This window comes from Prorops nasuta, unplaced genomic scaffold, assembly GCF_024137725.1.
Source record: "Prorops nasuta isolate Cenicafe-Biocafe unplaced genomic scaffold, Cenicafe_Pnas_1.2 PNAS00034, whole genome shotgun sequence".
Classification (NCBI taxonomy): Eukaryota; Metazoa; Arthropoda; class Insecta; order Hymenoptera; family Bethylidae; genus Prorops; species Prorops nasuta.
Genome location: NW_027116831.1, coordinates 1957770 through 1978583, shown reverse-complemented (window position 1 = coordinate 1978583; position 20814 = coordinate 1957770). Strand labels below are relative to the sequence as shown.

General features: G+C 34.0%; 2 protein-coding genes across 2 annotated transcripts; both read right to left on the bottom strand.

Annotated features, from left to right (window-relative positions):
* Positions 1 to 9058: 9058 nt before the first annotated feature.
* LOC136783657 (uncharacterized) lies at positions 9059 to 11791 on the bottom strand. The gene is made up of 4 exons (XM_066743906.1): positions 11359 to 11791; positions 11279 to 11296; positions 9997 to 11217; positions 9059 to 9909 (listed from the first exon to the last, which is right to left on the bottom strand). Exons 1-4 carry the CDS (start codon positions 11789 to 11791, stop codon positions 9059 to 9061), a joined length of 2523 nt encoding a protein of 840 aa, XP_066600003.1.
* Positions 11792 to 11830: 39 nt separating this feature from the next.
* LOC136783656 (uncharacterized) lies at positions 11831 to 13039 on the bottom strand. The gene is made up of 3 exons (XM_066743905.1): positions 12930 to 13039; positions 12470 to 12818; positions 11831 to 12400 (listed from the first exon to the last, which is right to left on the bottom strand). The coding sequence occupies exons 1-3, from the start codon at positions 13037 to 13039 to the stop codon at positions 11831 to 11833; spliced, it is 1029 nt and encodes a 342-aa protein (XP_066600002.1).
* Between the last annotated feature and the right edge of the window lie 7775 nt (positions 13040 to 20814).

Here is a 20814-nt window from a genome sequence, read left to right as displayed (position 1 = left end):
TTATGTGTATTTAATACAGTGAGGTTGTTCATTGTTATGTTAGTATGTTTAATTTTTAAAATAAATTCGAATAAAAATGACATAAGTAATCGACAATTATTAGATAAATATAACATTATATTTTACAATACAGGATGTTAGTATATATACTTTGTGGTACTTTGTGGAATTTCTTTTTCAGATAAATTAAGATAGAACATTTCTATTTTCATTGCTGAGGATATAGATGAAGTAAGAATAATATTTACAAATTTTCAACACTGTGCTAAGGAGAACTATACTTTCAACATTTATGTGCATCGGTGATTATCAGAAACATGTTAATTGCAAGAAATTGTTAAGGTATTTGAAAATCATACGCTAAACTTCCAGGTATTGACATCATTAACAAAATGCATGTTTAACTTTTTCACTCTTTATACTGATGTGGAGTTTAACTGTCCGATGGATTATATCATATATACAAACCATTTTACACGAAACAATTAAACTTATTTATTACTACGATTAAAGAAAAGTAGATGAATATTTGCTAATCGTTATTTAATATTCAATTATAATATAAAAAAGTATTAAATCCAAATATTTTTCTATGCTTTTCTAATCGGAGTAGAAGGAAATTATTATTATCTCCAAAAATATTATCCAAATTTAGTTTCATCTTAATATAACATTGAATTTTATAATATAATATGTAATATATTATTTGGTACTTAGTGAGATTTTATTTCAGATTGAATTATAATAACATGTTTATTGTGTCATTGTGCAGGCTTTAGTTGTAAAATTAAATAGAAGAAGTCAGAAATGATATCAGTTTGCCAAAGTAAGAGCCATAATGCAAAGTTAATGTTGAGAGTTAAATCTAACGAAAAGGTGGAGAAATTAACAAATTTGGAAGCCAATACTTGAGAGTGAAAGGCTTGCAGGTGATTTTGGGCATAAACTCTTACAAATATATGTCAATTAAATAATAAATATAATGATAACGTCATCTAGAAGTGAAACAATAAAAAGGTAGGGGGTTAAATGTCCTACTTTTCGGCGGGGATAAAATGGCGGCGAGAGAACCTATTTGTACAGAAAGTGTGGAAGTCTATGTTCATCACACGAATATGATTGTAATTCAATGGTTTTGTAATCACGTGATTTTTCAGTACACTCAATGCCAAAAGTAATAGCAAGTATCAAACTGTCACGTAGAAGAAAATATAAACAATAATATTTGAAAAAATATATTGGTGTCAAAATTTATTCCAAAGACAATTGATTGTGATTGAAAGAGAAAATCAGATGATAAAGAGATAAAATACATAGATAAATAATTTGATATAATAATATTAAATCGTTTATTTAAAATCTGGAGTAAAAAACTTTGTGGTGTATATTAAATTTGTTATAGGTAAAAGAAGGAAACCGAACTAGAAAAGATAAAAAGGAGAAATATTTTACATTTTATTTGTTTACATAAGAGGAAGTGTAACAAAAATATTCAACTCAAGAAAACTCATATTTTAAAAGGTATTGGTTAGCTATCGTTAGCTTTTTGTTTATAGTATTAATAATTATTAATTAATTTTTATGAAAAGCAAAACTATTTAAAAATATTAAGATCATTCATTATACATTAATTAAAAGTAATGTAAAAAGGATTATTGGCATAGGATATAAGCGTTAAAATTTTTGCATGTTGTATGTTAGTACAATGCAGACTCCTTTGCAAAATGACATTGATTATAAAGCAAATTAGATAATTAAATATTCCAAAACTTCTTGTGATTACTTAAACATATAAGGCGGTCATATTGTATATCTTTCAAGGTTCAATTTTGCCTTTACAGCCATTAGCATTTTTCAGAGGAAAGTATCGGATAGTTGTAATCGATGTTATTGTGTCAATAGTTAAAAAGAAAGATTTTTAATATTTACAGTTTGTTGTGTGTGTGAAATAAAATTTTTATGTCAAATTAATAAAGAAATTTTGTTCTTTCAGATTGAAGCACAGGTTGATCGATGGAAAAGATATACTTGCCAAAATAGAAAATGACCAAAGAGATTCTGCAGATTTTAATTTATTTAGGAAAATATTGGATGGTCTTGAAGAAAATAATAAAAAATAGAAAAGAAGAAAGTGTTAATAATAGAACTTTTATAAAATTTTAATACAGTAAATTATTTAATAATTTGGTACACATTTCATTGAGGTTGAAAGGGATAATGAATTTAATATATTTGCTGAATTTAACAATGATTGTTATTTTTCTTCTTATGTGATTATTATTATTCTTTTTCTATTTTTAGGAACATGGTCTAATGAAATACGCGTATCAACTATATATGTAAAAGTATTTCAAAGTACAATAAAATTTTAGTGAAATTTCAAGATAATAAAGAAGTTGATTTATGTTTGAGCGTGTGAAAAGTATTTGGCTGAGTTTATAATAAAAAAGAAATTATTACATGTTAAACTTAACAGCTTTATTAATTGCTCGTTTACACTGATTTAACAAAGAAGAAGTATCATGTATCATTCAAAGCAAGATCATCGCCTAAGTATCCAGTGTAGCTGCTAAATACTGACATCAACTATAATTGCTGGTTCCAATTTGAAAGTGTCTTCTCTCAAATTTTATCTGATGCAGTTTACAATACAAAGCTTTTAATTTGAGTGTATTATCCAATAGCCATTTTCTCAGAATGTATCATAAACTTTAAAAGTTTTTAATACTCGCCAAAATTATTCGGATTATCTTTATTTTTAATTAAAACTATGCTCTCCTCGTGTTCTTTAAGAGATATTAATTGTGCTAAGCGTAGTTTCAAGGTATTATCTGAAAAAGATCAAAGAATTATAAACTATTGGGGTGTACAGGGTGTATAAAACGTTTGGATCAAAAGTAATGGTGGTGGAATGTAATAAAATTATGATTGTTCATTTTATCTCTGTTTCTTAAAATTTCTGCAATTTCCTTTAGGAGTCTTTCATTTTTAAAAATAGTCATGTATAAAAAGTAGTCCACATTCTGCCGCTTTATATTTTCATCCAGCGCTTCCAATCTTTCTAAAATGTTCCACCCTGTTTGAAGCCATTTATCAAAATTAATATCACTCCTTCTATTACTTGCTTTGATCTTTAAATTGTTTCTTAATTGGCTTATTTCTGTGACACTTATTATTACCAAATCTTGCAATTTTACTGCGAATGTTAGATGAAAAATATGAAGAAATAATCAATTTTATAATATTATTAATTCGGTAGATGAAAAATACATTTATTTAGGAGGAGCATCTATACTTTCATAAAAATTTATAAAATGTAGGTTTGTGTTTCATCAGATCATTCAATGATCTATGATAACGCTTTTGATTGTTGTTCGTCCTGTTGTCGAATTGAAAAACGCTAAGTGTTTCTCCATTTACTTTTTTCAGCCAGAACTTGTTAATATATTCAAATAATTTTGGAAGTTCTGATATTGCAAGTAATTCCTTATTGGTGTTGAAATTATTTGTAATAATATCAAATCCTAATTTAATTAAGGACGCAGGCAGTAGGGGCAAATTGAGTATTTTCCGTAAACGGACAATTCCTTTAATACGTGTCTCCACTGTTTTACCCCTCAGAGTCTTAAATAAACCCAATTTCCCAGCATATTTCCTAACGTCCTGAAAGTAACATTCATTTTTTCAAATCCAATTGTTTCATTTAACATAAAATTTACACTTACATGTACATAGTGGAAGAAATAGCCCTTTACTTTGCAAGTTGGATAAACAATTTCGATTGCGTTCTGCAGACCTAACTCAAAGTCTGTCATAATACTCTTTATATTAAATGCTTTTAAAACAGATTCTTTAAAGGTGCGTTTACACTTGCAACATTTACCCGAACAGAACGTCCTCGTGTAACATTCTAGCGTAACATTCGCCTCGTCAAAACATGTTCGCGAACGTGTACGCCGCGAACCATGGCGTGCCGGTTTCTTAACGTCAAAGGGATGTTATGCCTTAGTGTTACACCAGTCTAAACAGATTGAACGCCCGCAGCAAACGTTACTGCGAACAAATTGTGAAAAGCCATTTAGTAGTGTGACTATAAATTTATAATGGAGTGGACGGAGGAAAAAAGTTTATCTTTAATAGATATGTATCGCAACACCAGCATTCTTTGGGATCCAAAAAATCCTAATTATTTTAATAAAATTAAAAAAGAAGATGCTTGGAAACAGTTAGCAGAGGATACACAAATAAATGTTGGGGAAGTGAAAAGAAAGATATCTTCTTTATTAGCAGCATTGAGAAGAGAAAAATCTAAAATTAAAAAGAGTTTAGGAACTGGAAAAGGTATGTATTCATTTGCAGGTATATTATAGGCACATAAGTACAATAGCATTCGAACTTCACAAATTTTATAAAAATAATTTTAAAACATAGGGAGAGAAGAAATTTATGAAAGCTCCTAGTTTGCCTTTAAAAGCTTGAGGTTCATATTGGACAAAGATAAACCAAGAGACGGAATAAGTACAGTAAGTAAAAACTTATTTTATTACTATGTATTATATACAAATTTATGCGTACTGGTCTTGCCAATATACCTGGCCATCAGTCATAAAATACTCGGTCAATTCATCCCGAATTTCTTTGGCCTGTTTGTTTGATCTACGTGGAATTCCTGCTAGAGATTGTAAGGCTGATTCGTAGTTAATTTCCGTCTGCCGTGTTTTTTGTGTGCTTTGTCCTAAAAAATCACTTTCTGTATACAATGGTTCGGAAGGCATATAAACATCGGCGGAATTTCTATTTCTCCTTAAAAAATTGTGTAAGTGTGTTATAGTCAAAACAACTGTTTGTGCAGTTTCTGGCTTCAATAAAAGTGGCTTTCGAAGTACTCGAAAAACTGAAGAGATAAGGCCGAATGCATTTTCGACCACTCTACGAGCTCTACTTAGCCTATAATTAAAAATTCTTTCTGGAGATCCTTTAGGATATATTCCCGAGTATGGTTTTAGTAATTGTTCACTTAAAGCAAATGCATCATCCCCAATAAAATAAAAAGGTATCTCTTTTTGTCGACCTTGAAGCGGAGTTGACGGTGGAACTTTAAGCTCTTTGTTTTGTAATTTTTTATACAATATACACTCCTTATAAATACCACCATCTGATATTCTACCTTGAGCTCCAACATTAACGAATATAAAATTGCAATTTGCATCCACTAAAGCAAGAAGAACAATGCTAAAGGTAGAGTGGTAGTTTATAAATTCGCTATTACTGTTTGGTGGAGCTTGTAGCAGAATATGTTTACCATCAATAGAACCTAGACAATGCGGGAAATTCCAAAGTTGTTCAAATTCGTTTGCTACAGACATCCATTCTTCTTCTGATACAGGAATCTAAAAATTTTAACTGTTATCAATATTAAAGCACATTTTTCCTTTGATGGTATATTTCATATAAACAACTATTAATTTGTTAATTGTTTGCTTAATTGGAAAATATTATATTTTATAGATATCGGATGAAAATGCAGAAATTGTTGATGACCCAGAATTTATAGACACAAGCTTTGAAGAAAATCGGGAAAGGGATAATGCTGCAATAAGCAATACGCCAAAAATTAAAAAAAGAAAGAAGGTAGTTGAAGATGAACGGCTTGAAAAAGCTTTTAAAATGTTAGAGGACACAAGTGAGAAAAATAAAGAGACTGAAGCAGAGATATTCGGAAAGTTAATTGCGAAAAAAATGGAAAAATATTCGCCTGCTTTATATACCCATGTTCAGGAGCAAATAATGAACATTCTTTTGAAAGCTGACAGAACTATGTTAGAAAATAAAAACCTTCGACTTTCGCGGCATTCTGCGACCTCTCAGACAAGAAATCGATTTAACAATCGAAATCCAATAATGTACCCTGAGTATCATCCCATTGAAGAACACCCACCTGATTATGAAGAGCAACAAAATAACTCCTCAAATTTCATTGATCCTTACCCTTTTACTCCAATGTACACTTCTCCTCCAGCCCCAACAACCTCTATTGCTCCTACTCTAAGCGAAACCGGAACAACGCTTACGGAAATTACAAATTTAATTTCTATGTAAATATTTCATAACTATTATTTAAGGATATCTACAAATATATTTTAACTTTTTTGTGATAGTTCTCTCTGTGATATGCTTATTTGTTATTTTATTTTGTTTGTACTTTATTGGAATAATATATCCTAATTAAAAAGTAATTAATATTTTATAATATTTTCTTGTAATCCTTACCTTTATATTCTCTTTCAGCTCTTCTATTAAAGCATTACACACTTCAATTATAATATTACTTATGGACGATTTAGATATTCTAAATAAATATTGCAAACTGCCATAAGAGTCTCCACTAGCAAGGAAACGTAAAGTCAACACCAATCTATCCTGTACCGATATAGCCTTTCTTATACGAGTGTCCTCTTTTCTTATCTTAGGCTCAATCATTTTTAACAAAATTTCAAAATCAGTCGGTAACATTCTTAAGAAATTTTTATATTGCCCGCTAACGCATTGGAATCTGAGTTCAGAAATTAAACTGGATTCTGCGAACTTATTTCTATTCGCATACAGATTAGTTAGCCACCACCGTCTTTTCTTTCGTTTCTTTTTTTCATTTAAAATATTGCTAATGAGTATGTATGATGCTGCTGCAATTTCCATGACTGCACTAGCCTTCGTTAAAATTTGTACTAAGAGGTATGAACGAATGGCTATTGTGTTACGGGTAAATGTTACGTGAAGATGTTCGGTTCGCTGTGCGTCTTGATGTTACGATGTTCGCAAGAATGTTGCGCGACGGTGTTCTGTTCGGGCAAATGTTACAAGTGTAAACGCACCTTAAGGTAGCTAAATACTCGTGTATAATGCTGCTCCGTTTTTTTCGTCATTAGGACCCAGACGCACGGTACAAACTAATAATAATTTAAAACGCTATGTTATTGAAACAAAAAGTATTTATCACATACCTATATAATATTTATGAAAAGAGTGTTCTGCCTAATACATTCAACACATAGAAGCAAAGTGACTTAAATAAGAATTTAAATCGTTAACTGGAAGAGATATTAGTGTGTAATATTTAAAAAAGAATTTTGAAAACTCATTTCTAGTTTATAATATATAAACCTTTTCGTCCATTCTGCCCATAATTGTTAATAATTGGTATACATCCGTTAATTTAGGCCTCGAATAATAAGTAGCATCAACGCTAAAATCAACTGTCTTCTCAAATTTTTTGTATGAGCTTTTTATCATATAAAAATACTTGAAGCTCTGTATTTATTTCTTGCACATATATCGAAATCGTATGCTTATCATTATTAACCATAAATTGTAATATATTCTGCCAAACCTCATTATTAACAATTAGTCTTAAGTCCTTCAAGGTTTTAGGATTAAACGGTATCGATATGATCCTACTTCGTTTTAAAGTACTTTTTATACTTTTAAAACTAACTGTTGAACAAGCTCACGATATTTCTTTAAGTGAAGGGAAGGGGAAAACATTTTTTTTCGTAAAGATATGTTAAAAAACTCCATACACTTACTCTTTTATTTTATAGTTGTAAGCATGTTTCAAGGAAATAGGAGTATTTTTTACGAAGTCCACTAATTGCTCCCTAAATACTTCTGTTTTCATATACTTGCTTTCTTTCGCCTGATTGTGAAATCTCACAGTAGAAAATTAATTATTCTGTATTTTAGCGCTCCCAGAGCAATCTCTTCTTTTATATTTCAGATACCCTGCATAAAGGAATTACTCAACTCCTGCAATTTTTATGATTTATTTTATCACAAAAATATATTTATTTACGTTATTTCCTTTCATGCTTCATCTATTTTTTTTGACATTTTTATAATAGCAAAATCCGGCCTCATACACAATTTTTTAAAAGTTTTTTTCAAATTACTCATTTTGATAATGAATAAAATACAAATTTATACTTTTCCCCTTTACACGATGAGGCAATGAAACTTCAAGTTCTTTTTCGTTTAGCAATTTGTTATCTCATAGCCTACTTATTACATTGTGTTTTGGTTTATTCGAGAAAAGAAAAAAATCAGTAGGCTATGAGATAACAAATTGCCAAACGAAAAAGAAATTGAAGGTCCATTGCCTCATCGTGTAAAGGGGAAAAGTATAAATTTGTATTTTATTCATTATCAAAATGAGTAATTTGAAAAAAACTTTTAAAAAATTGTGTATGAGACCGGATTTTGCTATTATAAAAATTTCAAAAAGATAGATAAAGCATGAAATGAAATAACGTAAGTAAATATATTTTTGTGATAAAATAATTCATAAAAATTGCAGGAGTTGAGTAATTCCTTTATGCAGGGTATCTGAAATGTAAAAGAAGAGATTGATCTGGAAGTGCTAAAATAATGAACAATAAACTTTCTGCTGTAAGAGTCCACAATCACGCGAAAGAAAGTAAATATGTAAAAACAGCAAAGTTTAGGGAGCAATTAGTGTGTTCCTTAATATTACTAGTAACGTGTATGGTCGGTTTAGACACTTGTTAGTTATTTTATGATCGATAGATCGGAGATGCTTATTGGCAATGAAATAACACACAATTTTGTTTTTAACAATTGTACAAGACTTCTTTATTGACACTTTACCTTGTTGGGGAAAAAACAACGATCTTGGTGGAAAACCCTTCCGTTCTAAATAGGTGAGCCCTCCACGAACTAGGTGAAGGAGATCACTTACAACCTTGTCTTTGGATTATGAGTTGTTACACTAAGCTTATTATACAATATCGCTTATACAGATGGAGGTTCGCTTTTTCGAATGTCGTGCTCACGCTTGCCGTACTCGCAATGCCCTTTCCTCTCGTTCTCGGCGTCGTCCCCTCCCCTGTCACGTGAGGCCATTCACGTCTTCGACAAATAAATATGGTTCCTAGTGGCGGCGCTACCTGCCCGCCACATTTGAATGGTCGAACAAGCTCTATCTACTATTCTCATGTGTCATTCTTCTAAACATCCCGCCCTCCATCGTCGTACAGACGATATATTAACAGTTCTTTCCAAATGAAGTACCGCCCTCCGAGCCAGGAGTTGATTCGTTGTCCTGTAGAATGGGTAGAGGGCTGAGACGAACGATAGGTCTCTTGAAAGTACCAGTTGCAATTTTAACACTGACTACCCTAATCAACCCGTCAGTCCCAGGATGGAGTTGGGTAATGCGACCTATAGGCCACCGACAAGTAGGGTAACGGTCATCCTTTAATATTACCAGTTGTCCAATATTAAAGTTGGTCATTGGATCTCTCCATTTGTTTCTTTCTTGGAGGTGATGTAAGTATTCACGTGACCAACGAACCCAAAAGTCCTGACGAATTTTAGACAATAATTGGAACCGGTTTAAACGATTTTCGGGAACGCCAATACATGGAGCTTCAGGAATTAAACCAGATTGTCTTCCCAGCAAAAAATGTGATGGAGTTAAGGCATTCAAATCGTCCGTGTCTCCGGATAATGGGCAAAGAGGTCTAGAATTTAAGCATGCCTCAATCTCGGCCAAAACAGTGGCAAACTCTTCATAAGTCAACGTATAATCTCCCATCACTCTGATTAGATGGTGTTTCGTCGCTTTTACTCCTGCTTCCCAGAGTCCACCAAAGTGAGGAGCATTCGGAGGTATAAAATCCCAGTTCACACCCTTTTCTGCTAGGTCTTCGGCTATTTCAGCGTAGAATTTGGAAGAGGCCTTGAACATCTCCTTCAACTCTTTGTCGGCACCCTGGAAGTTGGTTCCATTATCACTGAAGATCTGGTGACAAATCCCTCGACGGCTGGAAAACCGGCGAAACGCTGCCAGGAATGACTGAGACGTGAGATCGCTTACCGCCTCTAAATGTACCGCTTTGGTTGCAAAGCAAATGAATAAAGCAATATAGCCCTTATATGACCGCTATCCCCGACCTTTCGTTGTGCGCAATTTAAACGGACCGGCATAGTCCAAGCCTGTAACTTGGAAGGGATTGGATGGAGTGACGCGCGCGGTAGGCAAATTCCCCATCTGTTGTACGGCCGGGCGCGGGCGAGCTCTAAAGCATCGTACACAAGAACGTGTATAGCGTTTGACCAATCCTACTGCTCCAATGATCCATACCATTTGCAATAAAATACCTAACGTCTGAGTGGGTCCGCCATGTATGGCAATCCGATGAGCATGCTGAATGAAAAGCTGGCTCAAAGCTGACCTTTTCGGCAAAATAGGCGGATGTTTTGCCGGAAACGGCAAAGACGAATTTGTAAGTCTTCCGCCGACCCGCAGAATACCATTATCATCAACAAATGGATGTAACCGATTTAACGGATTGCGCCTCAGGAGTGGGCGCCCTTCCTTAAGCAATGTCAGCTCTTCGGCATAGGCTGAACTCTGAGCCAAGCGAATAATTGACATGCGCGCTTGCTCTAGTTCCCTTGTCGTTAAAAATTTTGAAGTTGGGTGCTGTCCAAACTTCTTCCTTTTACAATTTGCCAAGAATCGCAAGCAGTATGCGATCACTCGACTCAATTTGGACAGCGAAGAGAACCTTGTCAAGATAGGTTCCTCTTCAACTCTTAGCGTGGCAGCAAACGCCCTTCGTTGATGCACGATAGGTATCACGGATACCGGTTGGGCAGGCCAGTTAGCCTCTGAAGCTTCTAGCCAACTAGGGCCATGCCACCAAAGGTTTGAATCTCTCAAATCCTTAACTGTTAACCCCCTTGTGGCAAGGTCAGCGGGATTCTCATGAGTCGATACGTACTTCCATACAGCAGTCGGAAGTTCGGTTTGTATGTAAGAAACTCGATTCGCAACAAATACCTTCCAATTCGACGGGTGTTTTTTGATCCATGCGAGAGCATCACGGCTATCGGACCATTCAGTCGTGGGGAGGTCTTTGAACACCTCTAATTTCTGAACATGTTTGAAAAGCTTCACTAAAAGAACCGCACCACACAGCTCCAAGTTAGGAATGCTGACCGTTTTAACTGGGGCCACCTTAGACTTGGCCATCACTAAAGAGACTCGGCTCTTCCCTACGTGATTTGTTACTCGAAGGTAAATAGCAGCAGCGTAAGCTCTCTGAGATGCATCAGAGAAACCGTGCAGTTCACATTTGGACGATTTTATTGGACCCAACCACCGTTCTACTGATATAATGTGACCTTGAGAAATGTCTAAACAATAGGAGTTCTATCTATTCAGGATTTCAGGCGACAGAGAAGTATCTCAGTCAACCTTCATTATCCAAAGATCCTGTAACAAAATTTTTGCACGTACTATGATTGGAGCCAGCCATCCCAATGGATCGAAAAGACCTGCCAACTTTGATAAAATTACACGTTTTGTTAAATCAGCCTCGGAAGGCAAAATTTTATCAATCTTGAAAACGAACGAATCGACCGAGGGCCGCCACAATAAACCAAGCGTTTTAACTGTTTGGTCAATTAAAATTGGCCTTACGTCATCATTAACTGTCTCTTTTATTGAAGAGCCAGGTAAGAGATCCATATGGTTAGCTTCCCATTTGTCAAGTGAAATTCCAGCAGAGCTAAGAATTGCGATCAGTTGATTCCTTATTGTGGTTGCCTCCTCTACCACGTCCGAGCCCGAAAAAATATCATCAACATATGTCTGATTTAACAGACAATTTGCACCTAAAGGATAACGATAACCCTCATCGGCAGCTAGTTGACGTAACGTTCGAATGGCCAAATAAGGAGCTGAGGCTGTTCCATATGTTACAGTCATTAAACGATAATCGCTCGGTGGGTGGCCCGACTGTTTGGACTAAAGGATTCTCTGAAGATCTTGATCGTCTTGATGGACAACTATCTGTCTAAACATTTTGATTATATCAGCGGTGAATACAAAACGGTATTGTCTCCATCCCAACAAGACGAGTGACAAATCGCTCTGTAACGAAGCACCGCGAAAAAGAAAATCATTCAAACAATGTTGTTCTGCGGTTCTTCGAGACGCATCGAAAACTATTCGGATTTTGCGATTCGGCAAATCTCTCTGGACAACCGCATGGTGTGGCAAGTACCATGTTCTAGCGATATTAATTTCTTCATCTGGTACTAAACTCATATGTCCCAACCTCTCATATTCCTCCATGAAATTATAATATTCTTGTGCTAAATCAGGATCTCGATCTAACCTACGAAATAAGGAATGGTAAGAATTGAGCGCTAATCTCCTTGATTGCTCAAACACGGAAGGCAGCTCAGATCTAAGAGGCAGTCTAACCACGTATCTCCCTGTCAAATTTCGATAATGTTTGTCCCTAAATATAGTTTCGCACATCTCGTCGTCCGGAGAAAGAAGATGTGTCGAATCTGGAACCTCTTCCACTGTCTAAAATCGTTTCAAATTTTCTGAAAGGTCATATTCGAATGTGTCGAATTTCGCGATTTCGGAAGTTGCAACGGATGCTATTGCTCGAGAGGTTCGTTCACTGTTAAACGTGCCTGAAAACACCCAACCCAAAGCAGTTTGTTGTGCCACTATATTATGACCTTCAATTTTCCTAATGCCTTCGCGTAAGATAGATGCATAAACATCAACTCCTAAGACAACGCCAATATCCCCCGAAATGTGAAATCTAGAATCCGCACAATCAAACCTTGAAAGTGATGGAAGCTCAAAATTAGGTAAATGCTGAGAGGGAAGACGCCCTGCTGGTTTAACCAAGACTAAGGCGTTAAAATCGCCTTCAAATGACACACCGTCAGATGAAAGTAGACAGACTGAAACAATTGAGCGTGCTGTAACGCTTTTAGAAGCCCCAATTCCAAGTATCGGAACTCGAATACGTCGTCGAATAAGCTTTAATGCTTGAACTAAAAATTCCGCTATAAACGAAATCTCTGAGCCCTGGTCTTACAAAGCTCTAGCGGATATGTACAATCCAGAAGCTCCTCTCAAGCGTATCTGCGCGGTTGGCAACAGCGATATGCTCATTTCATTAGAGATACTGGAAGATAGGCCTAACATATGATCCAGTCAACTCCCACCTCCAGATTTGGCTTGAGGTGATGGATCATTGGAGGCAGGAACAGCTACGGCCTTGTTTTGCGATTTATCCATATACAATAGGGTATGGTGTGCACCTTGGCATTTTTTGCACGTTCGCTTTGATGAGCAATTTCTCACCTGATGACGCCCCAAGCAATTATAGCAAAGACGCAAGCGTCTAATTTCCCCATGTCTATCATTGCCGCTTAGCGCTAAAAATGTATCGCAGCACCCAATGTAATGGTCGCTTGAACATATAAGACATTTCATTGAATTCTCGTTCATTGTTGATGCTCCCTTACTCTTCAATTTTGCTTCAGCGTGGTGCGCTTTCGCAGTTTGTTTCGAATTTGAAGTATGATGTCGCTTCCCTAACATAGTCGGTTTGATCGATGTGGGCTCAATTTCAATTGAGTGCAAAGCTTGGATAGTTCCCTCGAGAAACTCCGTCATTTCCTTGAACGTTGGTGGTTTTTTCCGTAAGGTTAGCACATTCGATTGGACCGATTCGCCGTACATAACTCTCGTACTGAGATGCGTTTCCCAAGCTTTGCGGGTAACCGGGTCAAGTCTTTCGCTTAACATAACCACTAACAAATCGTCCCATGCTTCTACCGGGCCGCCTAAGCTTTTGAGCATTCTCACCGCATGATTCACTTCGTCGACTAGACTTCTAAGACCCGATGCCGATTCCTCCTTTAGTGGCGTTACCTTGACCAATGATAACGTTAGATTGTTTATTTGTAACCTCAGATTCGAAAAGCGTTCCTTCAACGCATTCCACGTTGTTAGATAATTGGCTTCCGATATAGCCACATCTCTAACGAAATCAGCAGCGGGTCCTTGAAGACATCCTATTAAAAACTGTAGTCTCAATACATTGGTTATTTGCGGTCGCTCGTGAATTAGAGACGTAAATCGGTTTTCGAATGCGTCCCATTCTTCATATTTGCCTGAGAATTGAGGCAAATCAATCTTAGGCAGGTGTACGTTGTGACAATGAGCTTGACTAGAGACCGTAAACACGCTATTGCTTGTAGACTCTGTCGACAAATCATCTAATGTGTCCGGATATACGCTTTGCAAAACGTCGTTGCATTCATCTCGCACGCTCTCGGTTTCTGCAAAAACTGCCTCAGACAGGTAGGGATCATTTCCTGCATCATCGCGAATCACTATCTCCTCGTGGGCTTTACAAAATTCCAGCCAATATTTTTGTAGTTTCTCAATTCTATCGGGAACTAAGGCCTTGGTTATTCGATCCTTTTGAATCGTTCGAAAAGATGGCAATATACGTGCGATATTGTTTGCCCTATCCCTTTGCTGAGTGATCAGCTTCTTAGTAGCAATCGGTGCCATGATGTAAACACACCCGCTTCCACTAACCGCGGCTTGAGTCAAAGGGCGCTAAGTTTATCCGCCGTATTTCTATCCCTTTGTCGCTCGCGAACCGCTGTTGACAACGTCCTAATACCTTTTGAATTTATTATTCAAAAGTAATTAATGCTACAAATTGACCCATTTTTTAAGTTAATTATGAACGCGTGAACAGTAGTTGTCTTCGGATAAATAGGACTACACTTTTTGCAAATTCGATCAAACCTAAATTCCTCGATATTGAATTTTTTCTATTGCCAAAAGCCTTCCCGAAATCCGGCTCGAAGGACCAAATTTATGTTCCTTAATATTACTAGTAGCGTGTATGGTCGGTTTAGACACTTGTTAGTTGTTTTATGATTGATAGATCGGAGAGGCTTATTGGCAATGAAATAATACAATTTTGTTTTTAACAATTGTACAAGACTTCTTTATTGACACTTTACCTTGTTGGGGGAAAAAACCACGATCTTGGTGGAAAACCCTTCCGTTCTAAATAGGTGAGCCCTCCACGAACTAGGTGAAGGAGATCACTTACAACCTTGTCTTTGGATTATGAGTTGTTACACTAAGTTTATTATACAATATCGCTTATACAGATGGAGGTTCGCTTTTTCGAATGTCGTGCTCACGCTTGCCGTACTCGCAATGCCCTTTCCTCTCGTTCTCGGCGTCGTCCCCTCCCCTGTCACGTGAGGCCATTCACGTCTTCGACAAATAAATATGGTTCCTAGTGGCGGCGCTACCTGCCCGCCACATTTGAATGGTCGAACAAGCTCTATCTACTATTCTCAAGTGTCATTCTTCTAAACATAGTGGATTTTGTAAAAAAGACGCCGATTTCCCTGAAAGAAGTTTACAATCATAAAATGAAAGAGTAAGTGTATGGGGGATTTAATGTACCTATGCGTAAAAATTTTTTTTCCCCTTCTTCTTATTTATCTGTAGGAATATTGAAGCGTGTGCAGTGGTCACTGTAAAAAGTATAAGAAGTACTTTAAAGCGAAGTAGGATACAATCAATGCCGTACAATCCTAAAACCTTGAAAGACATAAGGCTCATTGTCAATAACGAAGTTTGGCAAGAGCTGCAATGCAATTTATGATTAATGATGACAAGCACATAATTTCGGTACATGTACAAGAAATTAACGCAGAATTTTAAGTGTTTCTGTATGACAAAAACTTCTTACAAAAGATGAATAAAACTGTGGACTTCAGCGTCGACGCAACATATTATTCTAGGCCAAAATTGACAGATTTATACCAATTGTTACCTATTATGGGCAGAGTCGATAATAAGGTGTGTATACAAAAATAGAAATGAGTTTTCAAAAGATCGTAAATAAAAATTACTGGTATATCTCTTCCAATTAACGACTTAAATTTTGTTTTAAATCAATATATGTTTTTATGCTTTAGACGTGTTAGGCGGCCACCTTTTTTAAAATCTTTAGATATATTATAATTAATACTTGTGTTTTAATAATATAGCATTCTAAATTTTCAACAGTTTCTACCGTGCCTATGGGTCCTAATGAGTAGAAAAACAGAGCAGCATTACATAGAAGTTTTAAATTTCTTAAAGAACCTGTCTTAAAAGATTTTAACGTTAATAGTTTTATGACAGACTTTGAGTTGGGGTTACGGAATGCCATTAAAGTGATTTATTTAAACTGCAAATTAAAGAGCCGTTTCTTCCACTATGTTCATGTAAGTTTTAATAGTATACTAAATGATACACGTACATACACACAAATCAAATTTAAATTAAATGTTTCTTATATCAGGACGTTAGAAAATATGCTAACAAATTAAGATTATTTAGAGCCTTGGAAAATCAAAAAATTGAAATTCGCATCAAAGGAATTTTCCTCTTATGGAAAATGCAAAATTTGCCTCTTTTGCCTGCATCTTCAATTGAAATTGGTTATGCAATAATTAAAGAAAATTTAAATGCCAATAAGGAATTACTAGCGATTCCACAATTTCGAAAGCTTTTTCTATACATTAACAATTTTTGGCTGAAAAAGATAGGCGTGCATACGCTTAGCTTTTATCAAATGGACGTCAAAACGAACAATAATCAGGAGCGCTACCACAGATCATTGAATGATCTAATGAAACATAGGCCAACGTTCTACAAATTTATATGTAAGTGTTTATGCCTCCTTCTAACTCAATGTATTTTTTATCTGTCGATCAATATTATCAAATGAATTCTTTTTCAATACATTCCATTTAACATTTGCAGTAGAAGTAAAAGATTTAATAATGACAAATGTCACGGAATTAAGCCAAATGAGAAACCATCTAAACATAAAAAACAGTAACAAAAAGAGGAGCGACCGTAATTTCGACAAGTGGCTTCGAAGAGGATGGAAGACTTTGGAGGAACTAGAAGGATTCAATGGAAATATATAGAGGCAAAAAGTCGACGAATTTTTATATACTTCCGTTTATAAAAATGAAAATCTCCTGAAGAAAATAAAACAAATCTTAATAAATAGGGGTAAATAATCGATAATATTTTTATTAAATTCCACCGCCATTCCCTCGATTCCAGAGTTCTTTTACATCCTGTATTTGCAACAAATAATTAATGCATCTTCCATTTTATACGGATAAAACCTTAACATTACACACAGCAGAATTTGTATCTATTAAAGAAGGCGAGGATCACATGATGCCAATTAGAAAACAATACAAATTAATTCGTTCCTATCAGTATTAATTTAAACGCTGCTGATAAATTCTGGCAAGTACTATTATATTATGCACTATAGGCAAAAGCTTTTCGCTCTAAATGTATAATTAATTACAGGCAAATATGATTTAGAAGAAGAGCTTTTAATTTGGAGCCAGCAAGCTTGATGATGCGATAAGTTATTAGCAGCTGAACTGAATAATCTTAGGCGATGTATTTTCTTCCTTTGAATTATACGATATTTATATCATCTAGACGATGCCATTAAGACACCGAGCTTTCTTATTTACTTCTTCATTTTTAATTAAAAATTAATTTGTTTAATATTTGCCATATTTAGTGTATTGGAGTAATTAATCAAGTTGTTCTGTAGTGTAATGAAGAATAATTTATCCTTCTTTAGAAACTAAGGGAATTATTTTCCATATTCTCTAACAGTAATAAAATGAATTAATCCTTTGGAATTATTTCAATAGTTTGTTGGTTTTGTACTTTGATATATATATCTTGATCTTCCAATATATACTACATGCAGCATATACCACCACTGAATGTTCCATAATATAATGTTCCTGAAACAAAATAATAAGAATGTAAAATAAAAAGGAGCAATCATTGTCAAATTCAAACCACTCGTTACATTCATTATTTCATGAAACTCCAAATGATTGCAGTAAATAATTCAATAACTTGCTGTACTTTCAGAAACTAATTGGATTCTGCAAGAAAACGTTTTAATGTCATCAGATTTTTTTAAGGTATCTATATACAAGAGGATTTTTCTAATTGTAATCAGATAAAGATTATATTTAAAAGAAGCAGTCAGTCAATATTATAATTGAGTTATTCGGTTATCTAAATATTCAAAAACGTAATAAATAATAAGATTTCCTACGAATGTATATGCAAACTGAATGCAATTTCGACTCCTATATTGTTAATTGACTGTTTTTAATCTTTACTTATAGAAACATCCTCTCATATTGATATCTTAAAATTCCAATCTCTCTCACCTTCTTCAAAATTTCCTTTATATAAACTATATTATATTTAATTATTTCTCTTCGTCTGAAAAATTTAAGTCATCCTCTTTGCTTAACTGTTTGATATTGATTGCAATTTACATATGAGGAAAGAACCTTGATCGATTGCATCAACATTCAATGGTCTTATTTTTTCATACTTTTCCATATCATCCTCTTCCTTCGTAATATTTTCTTCCTGATCATGCAATACCATTTTTATTGAAGGCTAATTTGTAGAATATCTTTCTTTTTCTTACAGTTTAGCGTCTTTTTCTACTATATTAATCAATTTTTATTTCAATCTGAAAGAACATAATTCATCGATTAATTTGACATACATAATTTACTTTAGCAATAATACATAAGTAATGTTTAAATACCTGTTTTTTTTAACTGTTTGCACAATGATATTCATTACGATTCTCCTACAGTTTATTCTCAAGTTCAAATTACTGTAAAGGCAAAATTTAGTCTTGAAAGATGTGTGAGATGATCAACCTATATGTTTGCATATTCAGAAGAAGTTTGTGGAGCATTTAGATGAAGCACTGCATTGTCTTAGATTAATGATAATGAACTAGTAGCTGTACAAGATCTCTTAGGCAATAATCTTGCTGGTTGGAGTATTATTCGACATTTTACATCTCTTTTGTAAAGCCTGTGATAATTTTGCTTTACCCTGAAATCTGATTTTCCTTTTCTTTTGTCATATTAAGGCCAAATAATCAAATGTTTATTACAATACAATATATTTACGCCATAACGTTTCTTTGTATCTTACGGCCATATTCATAGTCGGTCCTTAAGGAGCTCCTTAGATTAAGGACGCCTTATTCACTAGGCAAGGAATGAACCAATCACAATGGGAATAGCGATGACTCTTTCATTGTGATTGGTTGATTGTTTTATGCTATAGTCGGCTCAATACTACTTTAGTATACTTTAATTAGATATAGATATAATTTTTTGCTTCCTTATTTTAAGGAAGGTCTGAGGCTTCCTTGAGGATGTGATTCCTTTACTTACAATTTTTTATGCCGTTTGGTTGGCTGCAATGGTATATAGGCATAATTTGCTATAGTATATTACTGTTATACAGTGTGTGTCATAGCTGACAGCCACTGACAGCTGTCAAATGGTGCGGTTAACCTTTATTTTCGAATCGTAAACAAGAATAATATTTTCGGAAAACGATTGCGGAAAAGAAGAAAGGATTTTAGTAAATAACGGAGAAAGAAAAATATATCAAATGAGTATTAATTAATATCAAAACATAAAAATTATTGTAAATTTTTAAGGAAATATACTTTTTGATTATTTTATTTTTGTTACAGGTGAAATTCTGTTCCTGATGAGTTTCAATTAAGGAAAAAAGTACTTATAGACCAATAAATGAAAAAGCATTAAATTATAAAGCATTTCTGTGTAGTCCAGTCATTTCAATAATTTAGACATAATGTTATAACAGTGAATGTGTAAGCGATTGGTGTATATACAACCAAGTTTTATTGTAAATTAGTAATGATGTACGTTAATGTTTTGATTGCTACTTTTATAAATTAAAACTAGTTCAAGTAACCTAATATTTATATTTCTTCCCTTATTCCAAATTCTATATACACATAGTACGTAATTGCATATTCTCATATTAGTCATATATTCTTTAAATTACTAACAAAATTACTACAATTTTATATTTGTAGGGCATAACTGTTTCTTGCAATGATTTTTATTATTCGATCAATGTAAGACAAGTTGCATTGGGTTTCTGCTAATGTTTTATTGATCCACCACATCCTTCCACATCTTGTGTGACATTTATTTGGCTCTGTTGCACTATTTTCTTCTAGTCTATAACATATAACATTAATTTTCTAATCATTTATACATACACACAGATCTGATAATACTGCTGATCTGCAATTATTTTTGTAATAGTTGAAATGATTGTTAAACCATTATCTTCTTTAATTTGTAAAATGGACATTTGAATGATACTATTAAAATTTGTCATCTTTTCTGCGAGATATGTTCTCATAATACTTGTGAAAATAAAGTTCTTTAAAAGGTATTTGTATACTGCTGAGTTCATCTTGTTTTTAGCTTCAAATAGTTTTCCCACTACACGCATAGATATCCATTTTGAATATAGAATACTTATTTCATTACATCTATTATGATGTTGTTAGGATTGATAGAAAGACATATCAATTCTTTGAAAATGATATAATATATATCTAGTAAAAAGATAAATTAAGATTTTAGAACAAATGAATTTCACATACAAATAGAAGTAACAAAATATGTATCATATATTGAGGATGGATATCCAAATGTGAAGTTGGATAATTATTTGAAGCTAAAAACAAGAAGCATTCAGCAGTACATTTAAATGTATTGGAGAACAACATCCTCTCAAATGTAAAGAGAAGATATCCTATGGAAGAGGTGCCAAACATTATAAGCACAATATTCAAGTGTCCATTTTTCAAATTTAACAGAACAATGGTTTACCAATCATCTTAATATTTATAAAATCAGTTAGTTAATAGAATAGCCATATCCAAGTGTATTTAAAAATAGCACAAAAATATTGGTATATGTTGAAAACTTGAAAAAGGGATTAACAAGGAAAATAGATGTCAT

Excerpts from the sequence above, each read along its gene's own strand:
- LOC136783657 (XM_066743906.1), bottom strand. The coding sequence starts at position 11,791 with ATGACTGTAACATATGGAACAGCCTCAGCTCCTTATTTGGCCATTCGA. Across the intron at positions 9,910-9,996 it reads TACAGGCTTGGACTATGCCG|CGGTACATTTAGAGGCGGTA; the intron begins GTCCGTTTAAAT and ends TTGCAACCAAAG.
- LOC136783656 (XM_066743905.1), bottom strand. The coding sequence starts at position 13,039 with ATGTTAGGCCTATCTTCCAGTATCTCTAATGAAATGAGCATATCGCTG. Across the intron at positions 12,819-12,929 it reads TACATATCCGCTAGAGCTTT|CGTTACAGCACGCTCAATTG; the intron begins GTAAGACCAGGG and ends GGCTTCTAAAAG. Across the intron at positions 12,401-12,469 it reads CTCGAGCAATAGCATCCGTT|ACAGTGGAAGAGGTTCCAGA; the intron begins GCAACTTCCGAA and ends AAACGATTTTAG.